Genomic DNA, 13,799 nt, shown 5'->3' with positions numbered 1-13,799 from the left:
CAAAGCAAAACTAAATTCAACAAATGAACATGAGTTAAATGGCATCTATGTGTCTTATGGTGGGGAACAACATCATGACAGATCAGTGGGTCCTAGACAGCATTGGTTTCAAACATGAGACACAGAAAATCCTGGAATGGCTGGTTAAATGTGCTTTTAGTTTAGGTAAAATTACACACCAAATATCATCACAGGAGACATTACTTATTTCAGTCGGCTTATGGCCGTTATCATTACTCAACAACAGTATATTTTCCCACAACAATTTTACAGAAATCTTGTAAAAGTAAGTAAAGCTGGTTTGCAAACATGCCAATACTTCTGGGCAAAAAAATAAAAAATCGCCTCATAAAATCAGACCTATTACCAGCTCTAGGGCTTGATTTACAAAAGGGCATGTACTAGATGGGTCTAGATCTAGACAGATTGTGTGCCCAATGACTGATTGTTAAATTGCAGGTGTTACCTGTACATCTTTTAGGCTTTAATTCAATCTCCTTTTTTTTTTTTTGTCTTTTAGTGTTTCAGTGTTCCTTGAAAAATATTAATACACGGAAAACATACTTAATGATGTTTCATTAACAAAGTTCGGGAGAAGCGCGTCAGATACTTAGCGTAAACAGCACAAGAGGAGCCCACTCAAGTCAATCAGCGCCATAGGTTAAATACAGCTGACTCACCTCCATTCACTTGATGGTTTATCAGTAACCCTCCACCACCCCATCTCCTCACTCCGAGTTCTCACTACTCCTATTGGGGGGTACTCTGGGTTCGGGCCATCCCCGAGCTCGGAGCCCTTCACCGGACAGCACGCCAAACATGCATTTCTATTCTCCGGCTAATTATATGTAAGCGCGAACTCGTGAAAAGTGTATTAATGTTATTGCAGCACATTTTTCAACATGTCTGTTGGGTTTCAAATAATTAAACAAAAGATATGTTCAAAATAAAGACAAATGTCAGTGGAACATGTCCACATTATGGACTACAGCTGTATTCTGCTAGGAAACTTGTGTGACACCAGCTAGTCATTTCATTATGGGTTAAACAAATAAAAAAAAATTAAAAAAAATTAGCATCATTTGTTTTGTTTTTTCAGACACCGTTTAGTTTGATATTGTATCTCCCTGAGCAATGAAAAATCATACATTGTAAGAGAGATTTCAGGTGTCAGAATACTTTCAGCTCTTCGATATACACTGTATATTGAAGAGCTAAGTGAAAAAAAAAAAAAAGATTTTATTTGGCAGCTACTGAAGATGTCAAAACAGAATATAGCACCCTTTAGATGCGAGTAAACAATTCTGCAAGAAATGAGTCTTTGTGTGGTTCTACCATTCACCTACATTTGCATAGACCATAAAACGTACAATACTGCTGTATTAATAGCATTTGAGACAAATGACTTACAAATGAACAACTTTATAGACAAGCATGTTCATGAATATTAATTTATTTGATTATTAAGCTGATTTACTTACTTCAAAAGGATTACATAACAATACATTTTATATGCATTTGAATGTGATATGTGCTCCTCCACAGATTATACTGCGATTTACAACCTCTGTCAGTTCTGCTCTGTAGAAGCTAAACTAGAAACTAAAGTGCGACTGAAACCGTATGGATTGCTTTGGCACTGCCTTTTGACATTTTAGTAATAAATAAAGGTCCCACTTTACATTAGGTGGCCTTAACTACCATCTACTTGCATTTAAACTAATAATCTTGTACAATATACTTATTGTGTAAATATGTGCTTTTACATTGTACTTACAGTATATATTTTTAAAAACATATATGTAATTACATTTGTAATTAATTTCTGTAATTACCACTGTTGAAACAACCCTTTCACCCTTACCCATATCCCACCTTAATAGAAACAAAGGTGTTTTGCAATACAATATGTCCACATTAAATACATTGTACTTAATTTTTGATGTAAGTACACAATAGTTAAGGCCACCTAATATAAAGTGTGACCTAAATAAATTATGGTGATAACATTATGCCTATAAAATGGTAAAAATGTAACTAAACAAATCTTTGTCAAATACTGTTTGTAAATGTTATGTTTCTGTAGCTATAAATAGATAATAGTGCTTGCAGTTTAGAAGTTGTCCATATGCCCGTATTGTACGTTTCAGTGTCTATCCAAATATACACATTTAGGGTTTGGTTTAGCATTTGTATATTTAGTTTGTACCTCAAAATGTGACTAATTTCTACATTTAAACCTGGATGAACAATAATAAAACAAACAGAAAGAAATCTCCAAAACCCTGGCTATTTCAAATCTTCTGAATGAATGCTTTACATACATCTAAATGTAGCTCTTCTGATTATTTCAATTACAGGTTGAATGTGAACATAGATATCTGCCAGTGTTTCCTCTGACCTGTTCATGTGATAGCAAGGGGGAAAAATGTAAAAAAAATCACATCACATGATGTCTTTGAACCTCTGATTTTGGTAGGATGCTATTTTCTTTATGTGTGTGTGTTTGGATCACAGAGTATAAAAGGAGAAATTTGTTGTGCATTTCATGTCAGAACACATTAATCGTTAATATGCCACTGTCCTGCTTGTGAAAAATCAATCTTCAAAGGAACTGCCCTCTTCAAAGCTTCACAGAGGGCTGTTACTCTCAAACACGAATGCATATTAATACATCTGGATTTGTACAGTACTTTGCAACTCTGAGCGCACTCTCTCTCTCGGTTTCCCGTTCTATTACAGGCTAGACAGTTCCTGGGTTGCTATAAATTCTAGAAAATAAAAGTAAAAATAACTGGACTATCTGCTGCAGCTTTCCAACCTCACACAGAGTGCATTAAATATACTGCATGTCACAGTCTGTTTGTAATCTGGATTGGGTCCCATCACACAAGCCCACTCTGCACAGCCCTAGCAGGGATGGACATTGCAGGCCCGTATCTCCTTTCGGTCTTTACAGCTGGTTAGTTGTGCGTTCTTGAACCTCTTCCTGGCCGTCATTAACCGTTCCTGGATTCCCCCACCGCAGAGCTTGGTACAGTCAGTCCACGCAGACCACGGCTTCATTTTGCATCCTGTAGGACGACATTTAGACCAGATACAACTGTTGTTGTCAGTCTGCCTTTTTTATTTAGAGACACTGTCTGTAGTGGTTATGATGTGATGAGTTGCTAGTTAAGATGAAGGTAGCCCTGTGGTTATGGTGTAAAATTATTTAAAGGGAAAATGGTCAAATTATGTTTAGATACTTAAAGATGGTGCAATGAGCCCAAGAAGTAGGAAAGCAGCAATAGGAATAAGTACTCCTCATTTAAATTTAATGAATGCAAAATGAGTAACTGATAATATGTCAGTCATTACTGCAGAACTGGTGGCGATTTTATTGAATTGAATTGAATTGAATTGAATTGGTCCAGGGAAAAAGAGTTATTTGGTCAGACTCAACTGCAGCTTTAATGGCATTAAAGGGGAGGAAAAGTGAAGCCAGGTCAGACTAAGTTACTAAAATGGGAAATATTGAGGGATTTCTTTGAGTGCCAGCTCACAAAGGTGTTCAGGGAAATGAAGAGGCAGATGAAATGACAAGAAAAGCTGTAATTAGAACTTAAGTAGAGATGGATGTTATGTATGGTAGAGTTGACTGTAAAATTATTGTCCAAGAAAGAACAATAAATTGTGGCAAAAAGAATGGAATGAAGGACATAAAGGCAGACATTATTATTCTGTTCAGCCAACAGTACTGTGGGGCATTCTACTATTATAAGGTTGGGAAGAAAAGATAGCCCAAAGCATTATGAGTCGGTGAAAGTTGTTTTTTGCACATGACTGGACTTTACATAAGGATTTATATGTTAAGCGGAGTACACTCTTAAAAATAAAGGTGCTTTAAAAGGTTTTTCACAGCGATGCCATTGAAGAACCATTTTTGGTTCCACGAAGAACCATTCAGTCAGAGGTTCTTTAAAGAAACATCTCTTTCATACCTTTTTATAATCTTTTGCCACAAAGAACCTTTTTTTTCTTCTTGAAACAGATGTTAAAGGTTCTTTGTGGAACCATTTAGACAAAAAAGGGCTCTCTATGGCATCGTGAAGCACCTTTATTTTTAAGAGTGTCTCGAGATGACCTGAGGAGGGCAGTAATACGCCGGTGATGCGTTTAGGCAGCCACAAATTCTATAAGAAGAAGAAGAAGAAGAAGCAGCAATAGGTTTGTTTGGTAGAGGGGAATTTGTTGGCATTGATTGAATGTATTTTAAACCCCCTTCATCATTAATCATTTAAATCTCATCCTTCATCGTTTTCTTTACCTCGGCTCATCATAAAGACTGCACATTGAACGATAAGTTTATTTCCCCTCATTGACTCATTTGAGAGACAAAGTATGTGCACCTGTGGGTAAATAAAAAAGGGTTTAAATTAAAATTTAGCAGATGCTTTTATCCAAAGCGACTTACAATTGGGGAATACATCAAGCAATTCATTATAAAGAGGCAAACAAACACAGGAAGTGCTCGTAATATCCAGTTTCAGCCATTGTTCAAACCAAGACAGGGGATTAAGTAAAGAGAAGCAAAAGTGTTTTCTTTTTTAGGATGAAGTCAAAAAAGAGATGACTTTTGTGTAAAACGTTCACATTCGTGCAGCTGCTTTTGTCCCAGAGACATTGTATTACACTACTTTAAATCGAACTGCACAGTGTGGAGCAAATGCGTCATCTGCGTCAGAATGTTCTGTTTGGCCCAGAGTAGACGTCTTATGTTCTGAACTCATATGTGCTTATATTGGTAATATCGTTCTGCATTCATACGGAGCACATTACTCGTAATTTACCAGTCAAGACTCTATGAAAGGGGCTATTGTCTTTTGTGGTAATGTTATAATCCTATGATGTCATGATACTGATTTTCTAATGAGAGCAATATTATGATTTAGTGGAATACCAACACATATTTTTTGCTAACCCTCTTTTCATCCAACCTGCAATTGTCTTTCTTCTGTAGAATAAAGAATGTTTTAGAATAATAATCAATATATGTGACTCCTTTTATATAACATTAAAATGTAATTTCAGTAGCATGCTTACCATACTCTTCACAAGCCCTGAATTTAGTAGTTTGTTTATTTAAAAGTTGTTTATTTTGCTTCAGAAGACACTGATTTATCAACTGGGGATTAACATTGTGTTCATTTTGCATGTTTTTTGAAGCGTTAATTTTAAGGCTGAGAGACTATTTTAGTTCCACAGAAGAAAGATCATATCTGAGATGGCATTAGAGTAAGTAAATGATCTTTGTGTGGAGCGTTCTTTTAACAGTGATGACGCACGTTCACCTGCGAGCTCATCGGCGGTCTCCTCCCTTCCCTGTTTGTTTCTCCTCTTCTTGCGTTCTTCCTTGCGTCTCTTCCTCTCGTCACTGTTTATGCCTCCTTGGTTGCACTTCTTGATCTTGCATGTTTTTCTCTGTGTGGTCTCAGGGCACGGATCGCCGCCGAACTGAGGCTCCAGAGTGATTGTGCGTGTGCGGACCAAGTGACCCTTCCCACAGGATTTACTGCACTCCGACCACTCCGACCACTCTGACATCACACAGTCCATCGCTAGAATGACAACAACACAAGGAGACAATATTCAAGATTTTTTTTTTTTTTTTTTTGTAAATCAGAAATGACAAGGAGGCAGCTTCCCACAATACAAAGCACTGGATTGTTTTCAGAATATGACGCGTGTCACAGTCTCTATACAACTGACTACACTCCAGGAAATCCCTAATATGGACAAAAGCATCCAGCTATTGCTGTAACTGAATAAAAGAAGATAGAATTGATTTGCCTTTGAATGATGAAATGGTAAGACAATAATTAGTCGACTGCGACAATGTATACTTTGTGTTCTTAAAACCACCTTATTTTCATAATAATTAAGTATAATCCATTGCTAATCGACATAGTCTGTATCACAGTGTAGAATATATATCTCTGCCTCATTCTGTGATAAGAAGCCACATAAGATCACAAAAGTAAGTTATTTCTAACATTTGACTGATGTTGCTTAGTGTGTTATAGTGTTCTCTTATGGTTTAGAAATGCTTCTCATTACAAGTCATTACAAAGAAAGATGTTTGGCTCATCTCAGTGTGTAGACTCAAATTTGAAAAATAGTAACAGGCCTGTATACAAACAAACAAACAAAAACAAATAAATACATGTACACACATGCATGCATATAAACTGTCCTTCTACTGGACCCACTCTCACTTATGTGTATCTGTTATGTTAGAGAGCTGTTAACGGAGTGTGTGTAACTCACGACACTCTGGCAGCATGCATTTCTCCATCTGTTCCAGCTCCTCGTTGCATTCTCCCAACTCTGCAGGTGACTTGAGTATACGCTGACGCATCCGTGTGCCTTTACCACACGTCACACTGCAATCGCTCCAATCCGACCACGGGGACAGTAAACACGGGATTGTGTCTATACACAGAAAAAAACGGCATCATATGAGAACTGCAGGTGTGTGGGTGTGTATCATGTATGAATATGCTAATGTGGCCATGTATGTGTGAGAATATGTTAATGTAGGGATTTCAAGTTGCATAAATATTCACAGATAATTTTTTATAAACTATGTTTACCAATAGGTTAATATGGCCGTGCTTATTTTGTGAGTTATGGATGGGAGTAACATGTACTGTGTGTGTGGGAATCTGTTAATGTGCTTGTACACAAGTGTGAATATGGTCAATTGAGCATACATTGATATGCATACATTATTGTGGCCACGTATGCGACTGTTTGTACTTACGGCATTCTGGCATCATGCATTTCTCCACTTCCACCACTTCAGCCCCACAAATGGAGCCATCAGACGGGGGCATTTTCACCATCCGCTCCCGTCGTTTCATGCCAAGCCCACAGGTGGCACTGCATGCATCCCATTCACCCCATTCAGTAACCAGGCAACTGCTTGGAGCTACACCGGCAGAAACATATACAGCACATGTGATTGGAGCAGATATTCCTGTTTGGAGATCCTTTTTGGTTAAAAACAACTTTAAGCCCATAGCCTAAAACTCAATACAGTATATTAGGGACTTGAACATTATAATTATAAAATATAACATTATAATCCTAATTTGTGATAAAAGATCTTTCTGGTCCTCCAGTCTGATTGGCTGATAGGAGTGTTGATATTACAGTCCAACAGAACTCCAACAGCCGTTTCACCCTTTTTGTATCACTCTGCTTGCTGAAGTTGCCGTATTTCTCACAGCGAGTGTCACGGCGGGTACCCAAATCCACTACAATGTTAAAAACAATATTGTTTTGTGTCATGAAATGTAGTTTTGAGAACTTTTTAGGAAGGAATGTACTTGTTTGGACTTCGAATATGCTGTTTGTTAATACTGATAACGTTTACTTGAAAATTTGCAACAACGTTTTGGGATGTGCGAGCTCTAGAGTGTCAGAGCCGTTCAGCGCTCAAGTACCTCCCGAGAACAAATCAAATCGGCCAGATCTTTTGGAATGTACCACTGGCTCTGATGTCTCTGTAGCAGTTAAACATGAGATGTAATTAGTTTTGGGTAAATCTAACAGCCAGTCTTTGGTCTCATTAATCTATTATTTGTTCCAAAGCAAATAGTTTTGGCTAAATCTAATCATGTTTATGTAAATTCTGTGCTGTATATCAGAGCGCTCCCTTTGTAGGTTTGACTGAATTGCCTAGCAACTTTTATGATGGCTGCCGTTGTTGTTGTTTTCTTTAAATATTATTGTTTAATAAATAATGGCCCGGTTTCACAGACAGGGCTTAGGCTAAGCCAGGATTAGGCCATAGTTTAATTAGGATAATTAAGTAATTTTTATAAACATGCTTGCAAAAAAACATTACTGGTGTGCATCTTAAGACAAAACAAAGGCACTGGTATATTTTAAGATCAAACAGTGCAATTTTATTTTGGTTGAAACAACTCAGACTTACATTTTAGTCTAGAACTAGGCTTAAGCCTTGTCTGTGAAACCGGGGGAATGTTTTATATAAATAATAGTAGTATTAAGAAACCGTGTGTGTGTGTGTGTGTGTGTGTTTCTTGATGGTGATTTTAGTTACATCGTTCCACCATTAGATGGAGAAAATAGACTGTTTTATGAGTCAGCAACAAAGACTTTTAATTTAAAAAACACAGAGTTTTGCAAGGAAGTTATATTTCCTGTCAAAGCAAGCTTGTGCACAGCCAACAAATGCACCAATCAGCGCCGTCATCAGGAATCCTTAACCGATGAAAGGATAGTACGAGCCCATGGGCTATTGATTTATTGCGATCAGATGCAGGTAATCACGATCGCTCAGTCAATCTCCCTCAATCCTCTACTAAACATAATACACTGCTTTTAATACAGTGATGCAGTAATACTATAAGCTTTCAATGAAGCAACTCACCATTCATTTGTTACTGGTTCTAAAGTGACATTTTGGAATAAGTAATGGAGACTTAGGCTCAACTGTTCAACTGCCAAACTGAGATTTGTCACCCTAACCCTAATCTGCACAAAAGAGGGCTTGTAAAGACACTGTTATTTTGTTTATATATTTACGCACTTGTGCCATCAAACTGTTGTATAAATGCAATATCACACGAGTAGACGTGGGATATGGCTGTATATCGGCACGCTGTGATTACCTATAGCCGATATGCAGCCATATCTCATGTCTACTCGTGTGACTCCTTGCTCATGTAAACGTCGGCTTGTTATGAGTCCACAGGCAAATAATACTCACAGCAGTCCTCATTGACAGTGCATGGCTCTGTCTCTTCAGTGGGATGGGTGCAAGGGAAGCCATCGTCAGGAAACTGTTTCACGTATCGCTCCCTCGAACGCACACCTGCGCCACATGACATGCTGCATGGTGACCATGTGATCCATTCTGACATCATGCAGGTTGAAGAATCTGTAAAAGTCAGGGCTCACTTTGTTATTAATGACCTTGCCCAACAATATTTTAACATTTCAACCACCAGCTTTGCTAGATAAAGGAAATAAACTTGTAAAATGTCAGCTCTCTTTAAGAACTGATACGTGGAGAGACCGTTGATCAAACGACTGTTCAAGCAACCCAGATAACACTTTCGTCTAAAGATCACTCTCTGAGACCTGACGACACACCCACTGTTTCTGTCTTTGTTCAATCAGCCACATATTGTAACTGTAGGTGCACTTTATTTTATTTAAACCTCCTCACCTGTAAATTGAATCCCTAGTTGAGATTTAAATCTGAGTTTAAAGTTATGGAGCAACAGGATTGACGTTAATCTATCTTAAATATAAAACAAATCCAGGTTCAAAAATGATGGTTTAAATGTAAACCTGCTTATTTTTAAACAAGGTTTAAAGTTTGGTGCAAAAGAATTATAGATAAGATAATCAAGATAAACCTTGATTTAATCTAGATTTAAACTTAATCCCTATTTGTGCAACCCACCGGTAATCGTTTATAGTTAGATGGACAAGATCAAACTTTTATAGTGCAAAGATTTCCCTCTTCTCTCAAATTATTGGCATTTGTTCTGCTCGATAAAACATGGCTTACTGAATCATTAATAAAACCGTGAGTAAATGTGACATCCTGGAGGCCACCTCTATATCATCTTCATTGCATGATAATCAATTGATAATGGATGTTAACACCTCATTAAACACTAAGGAAAAACCCACCCACCTGTCCACCTAGCAATGTGTGGTTTGCATTAGATGGCAGGGCTGTTTTATTTAAAGTATTAAATAGAAAACAGCTCCTCATCCAACAAGTATATCCTACTATACACTTGCATGCTTGCTCATCCTGTGCCTCAACATTTTGTTTTACTAGCAATAATACAAATGAGCTATGCCTTTGTATCGATTTCCACTCTGGCAGTAAAAACTACTGTATGCACAAGCTACTTTGACCCTTTTATTGTCTCTGAGTGTAAATCAATAGCACTGTCCGTAGATAAGTAAGATGCAGCCTTACTCAGGAATGATGCAAATATTCTGTCACCTGATAAAAATGTCTAGTTATTGTTGCTTTAGGGCATTTTTAAAATGTTCCTGGTCAAGGCAGGGTGCCCCAAGTTGCCTGATCAATAAAGGTGTGTACAAAAGTAAACTAGTGGTTAAAGGTTAGCCCACCATGAAATTGTATGCTGTCACAGTATGACTGGTCAATTGTGTCTCTGCAGGATGTTAGGTTCGATTATCGGGACAGTTATAAACAGTGTAAGCTGATCAACATATTTAAAGTAAAATTCTATCTCATGAAAACAAAATTTATGTCCTTTATCCCAGAAATCCCAAAATGTATTACTGCAACAAACTTAACATTTGTGATGATTTTTTTTTTTTTTTTTACAAAAAGTCAAGATAAATAAAAAATATATTTATATACACAAAATAATGGGGCCAGTGGAATTGCCAATAGAATTGAACCAGACCAGTCTCATTAAAATAGTAAATAGTAAAATTGTAAGAAGTTACAAGCATTTTTTTGTAAATTGAATTATATTTTCTGACCACAAGGTGGCACCAGCCCCATGTGAGAGATGCTGAAAAAACTAACAAAGAAACATCAAGGCAGGGTGTAGCATAGACACCTATTTGACCAACATAACAAATAGTGCTTTCAGAATGTAAGAACACATTTTGTTTTTAAAACTGAAAATCAAGTTATTTTGAAGTTTGACGAAAGACCTATAGACTCATGCATTCTTGTCAATTCCACTGCATCCTGTTTTTGAAGACAAGAGCACCTTCACTGTAAGTGAAAGTCGTGAAGTATTGTGACCCATACTAGAAATTGGTCCTCTGCATTTAACCCACTCTGGTTAAACACACACCAGAGGGCAGCCATTGCTCCAGCGCCCGGGGAGCAACTGGGGGTTCAGTACCTTGCTCAAGTGCACTTCAGTCATGGTATTGAAGGTGGAAAGAGCGCTGTTCATTCACAATCCTCACCTTCAATTCCTGCCAGTGTGGGAATCGAACTGGCAACCTTTGGGTTACGAGCCCAACTCTCTCACCATTAGGCCATGGCTGCCCTTAGCAGCCCCTTAGATGGCCCCTTAGAAGGCAGCTGCCTACACTATGTAGACATTAGACAACGATGCATCTGACTAGAGTTTTAAACAGATACTGTCAGAATGATTGTGTGAGTGTTTGATTCTGACCCTCATCGCTGCAGCCAGGCCCCATGCAGGGCTCAAAGTCTTGAGTATGTGGACAGGGCACGCTCAGATCCAGCTGGGCCTTCAGCATCCTCTGCCTCATCCTCTTCCCCTTCTCACACGTCGAGGAGCTGCACGCAGACCACGGAGACCAGTTGGAGTAGATACATGTCTCTGGAGTGTCATCTGACAAAACAGGGAAGAAAAAGATCATAACATTTTTGTCTGTAAGCATTATGAAATCTCATAAAGGGAGGGCCTATAAGACAGGACAATCACTACTAGGATCGTTTTTGTTGTTGTTGTTTCTAATAAACATTAGTGAGATTAAATAGAGGGCAAAGAGCAACTTTTGCTTAAATAAAAAAAAAAAGACCACAATAATCTCACACGTGTCTTTTCAGAGGAGAAATGTGCTCAGATGTGCTTTAATATGAACTCTTTTACATTCAGTTCTCCCAAGATAATATCATCTGAGACAACTGCAATCATTAAAGGGGTGCTATTATGCTTTTTCACTTTTTGAACTTTAGCCAGTGTGTGGTGTGTACGTTTGGGCATAAAAAACATCTACAAAGTTACAAATCTCAAAGTCCACTCCAAAGGGAGATACTTAGTTTTTAAAAAGTCCCTTTTCAAGAACTACAACGAATGGCTCCTTTGGACTACAGCGTTTGTTTTCCGCATGCAATGATGTCACAATGCGGTATCTCGCCTACAGAAATTAAAATCCTTAGCGAGTTGGGGATTCACCTAACTTTAGCATGTATTATGGACAGCCGCTTCTGGGATGCTTCAGCGAGCCACATGTCGTCTCAGCTTTAACTAAAGAGTCTGCGAACTGCTCCGGAATCCATGCTGGAGCCGCACTATTGACGTGCGGTGATCATCCGTGCACGTGTTGAAGCTGCGCCGTAGACGTGCAGTGTGTGGTAAGAGATTTATTCATCATACAGTACAGTGTAGATAGCTTCACTAGCCTTATGGTTTCGGGCATGTAAATAATAAATACGTTAGCACAATAATGATAATATCATGTATCAGCGATCTCGCAGGCTGACGATAGCACCAACAATACTGTAGCGTTTTATTAACTCACCTTTCATGCATCATAGGTGTATATGACTTCCTTCTTTCAGACAAATGCTATCAGAGTTAGATTGAAAATAATCCTAGCTCTCGCAAGCTTTAGAACTGAACGGTATAGATGAGAGTTTCTCTCCATCAGTCCGAAACAAGGCGATCCATAATAATAAAAAAAGTGCCTCACATGGCTCCAGGGCGGTCAGTAAAAGCCTCCTTTAGCGATCCAATGTGTTTTTGTAAGAAAAATATCCAGATTTAAAACGTAAGAATGACTTTAATCTAGTTTGCTGCTTTGGGAAGGGGCGCAGCAGGGCGGAACGCGGTCTACGCTGTTAGCCAATCGCAGCACAGTGGGACTTCTGACCAATCACAACACATTTGGTTTTTCGGAAGGCGGAACCCGGAACTAATCGAGCCGTTTGTGCCAGCCTGGGGAGAAAGCTATTGTAATAATATAAATTATGTGAAAAATAATGCGTTTTTCGAACCACCAAGCATGAGAGCGTGTTCAAGTACACCCCCAAAACAAAATAAAGACTTTGTAAAAGAGCATAATAGGACCCCTTTAAACTTTACTTCAACGTGCCACAAAAAACACATTGCATTTCATAGGTCAACTAATAACAACTTTGTTCAACAATTCGTCTCCTCCGTGTCACCGTAGCGTCCTTTTGGTTTTCTCGTAGCTTCGTATAATTATGGTTGAATCACTGATGGCTGATGGACTGTTTGGATGACATCTTTCATACTTTTCTGGGCTTTGACAGTGTTATTTACTTGGCATTTAATGGAACAATCACAAAGCTTAAATTGTGTCCTGAAGACGAACAAAGCTTTTACAGATTTGAAACGAAATGGAGGTAAGTGATTATTGACAATTTACATTTTTGGGGTGGAGTAACCCTTTAAGGTTTATTTTGGGCCTCACTCATGACACACGAGCAGAGCGTTTATTTATATATATATATATATATATATATATATATATATATATATATATATATATATATTATATATATATATATATATATATATATATATATATATATATATATATATATATATATATATATATATATATATATATATATATATATATATATATATATATATATATATATATATATATATATATATATATATATATATATATATATATATATATATATATATATATATATATATTATATATATATATATATATATATATATATATATATATATATATATATATATATATATATATATATATATATATATATATATATATATATATATATATATATATATATATATATATATATATATATATATATATATATATATATATATATATATATATATATATATATATATATATATATATATATATATATATATATATATATATATATATATATATTATATATATATATATATATATATATATATATATATATATATATATATATATATATATATATATATATATATATATATATATATATATATATATATATATATATATAT

The 13,799-nt window shown here is 36.7% G+C and overlaps 1 protein-coding gene across 1 annotated transcript in view; it reads right to left on the bottom strand.

Annotated features, from left to right (window-relative positions):
* Window positions 1-872: 872 nt before the first annotated feature.
* The window catches only part of spon1a (spondin 1a), a 20,687-nt gene continuing 7,760 nt past the window's right edge, over window positions 873-13,799 (bottom strand). The window contains exons 4-9 of the mRNA XM_073851107.1: window positions 11,208-11,390; window positions 8,783-8,953; window positions 6,806-6,973; window positions 6,310-6,474; window positions 5,334-5,600; window positions 873-3,074 (exon numbers count right to left, since the gene is read on the bottom strand). Of these exons, the coding sequence (XP_073707208.1) occupies window positions 2,911-3,074; window positions 5,334-5,600; window positions 6,310-6,474; window positions 6,806-6,973; window positions 8,783-8,953; window positions 11,208-11,390 (1,118 nt within the window). The 3' untranslated portion in view covers window positions 873-2,910. The remainder of the gene's footprint in view (window positions 3,075-5,333; window positions 5,601-6,309; window positions 6,475-6,805; window positions 6,974-8,782; window positions 8,954-11,207; window positions 11,391-13,799) is intronic.

Source organism: Garra rufa, chromosome 11 (assembly GCF_049309525.1).
Source record: "Garra rufa chromosome 11, GarRuf1.0, whole genome shotgun sequence".
Lineage (NCBI taxonomy): Eukaryota > Metazoa > Chordata > Actinopteri > Cypriniformes > Cyprinidae > Garra > Garra rufa.
This window is presented reverse-complemented; position numbering and strand designations above follow the sequence as displayed.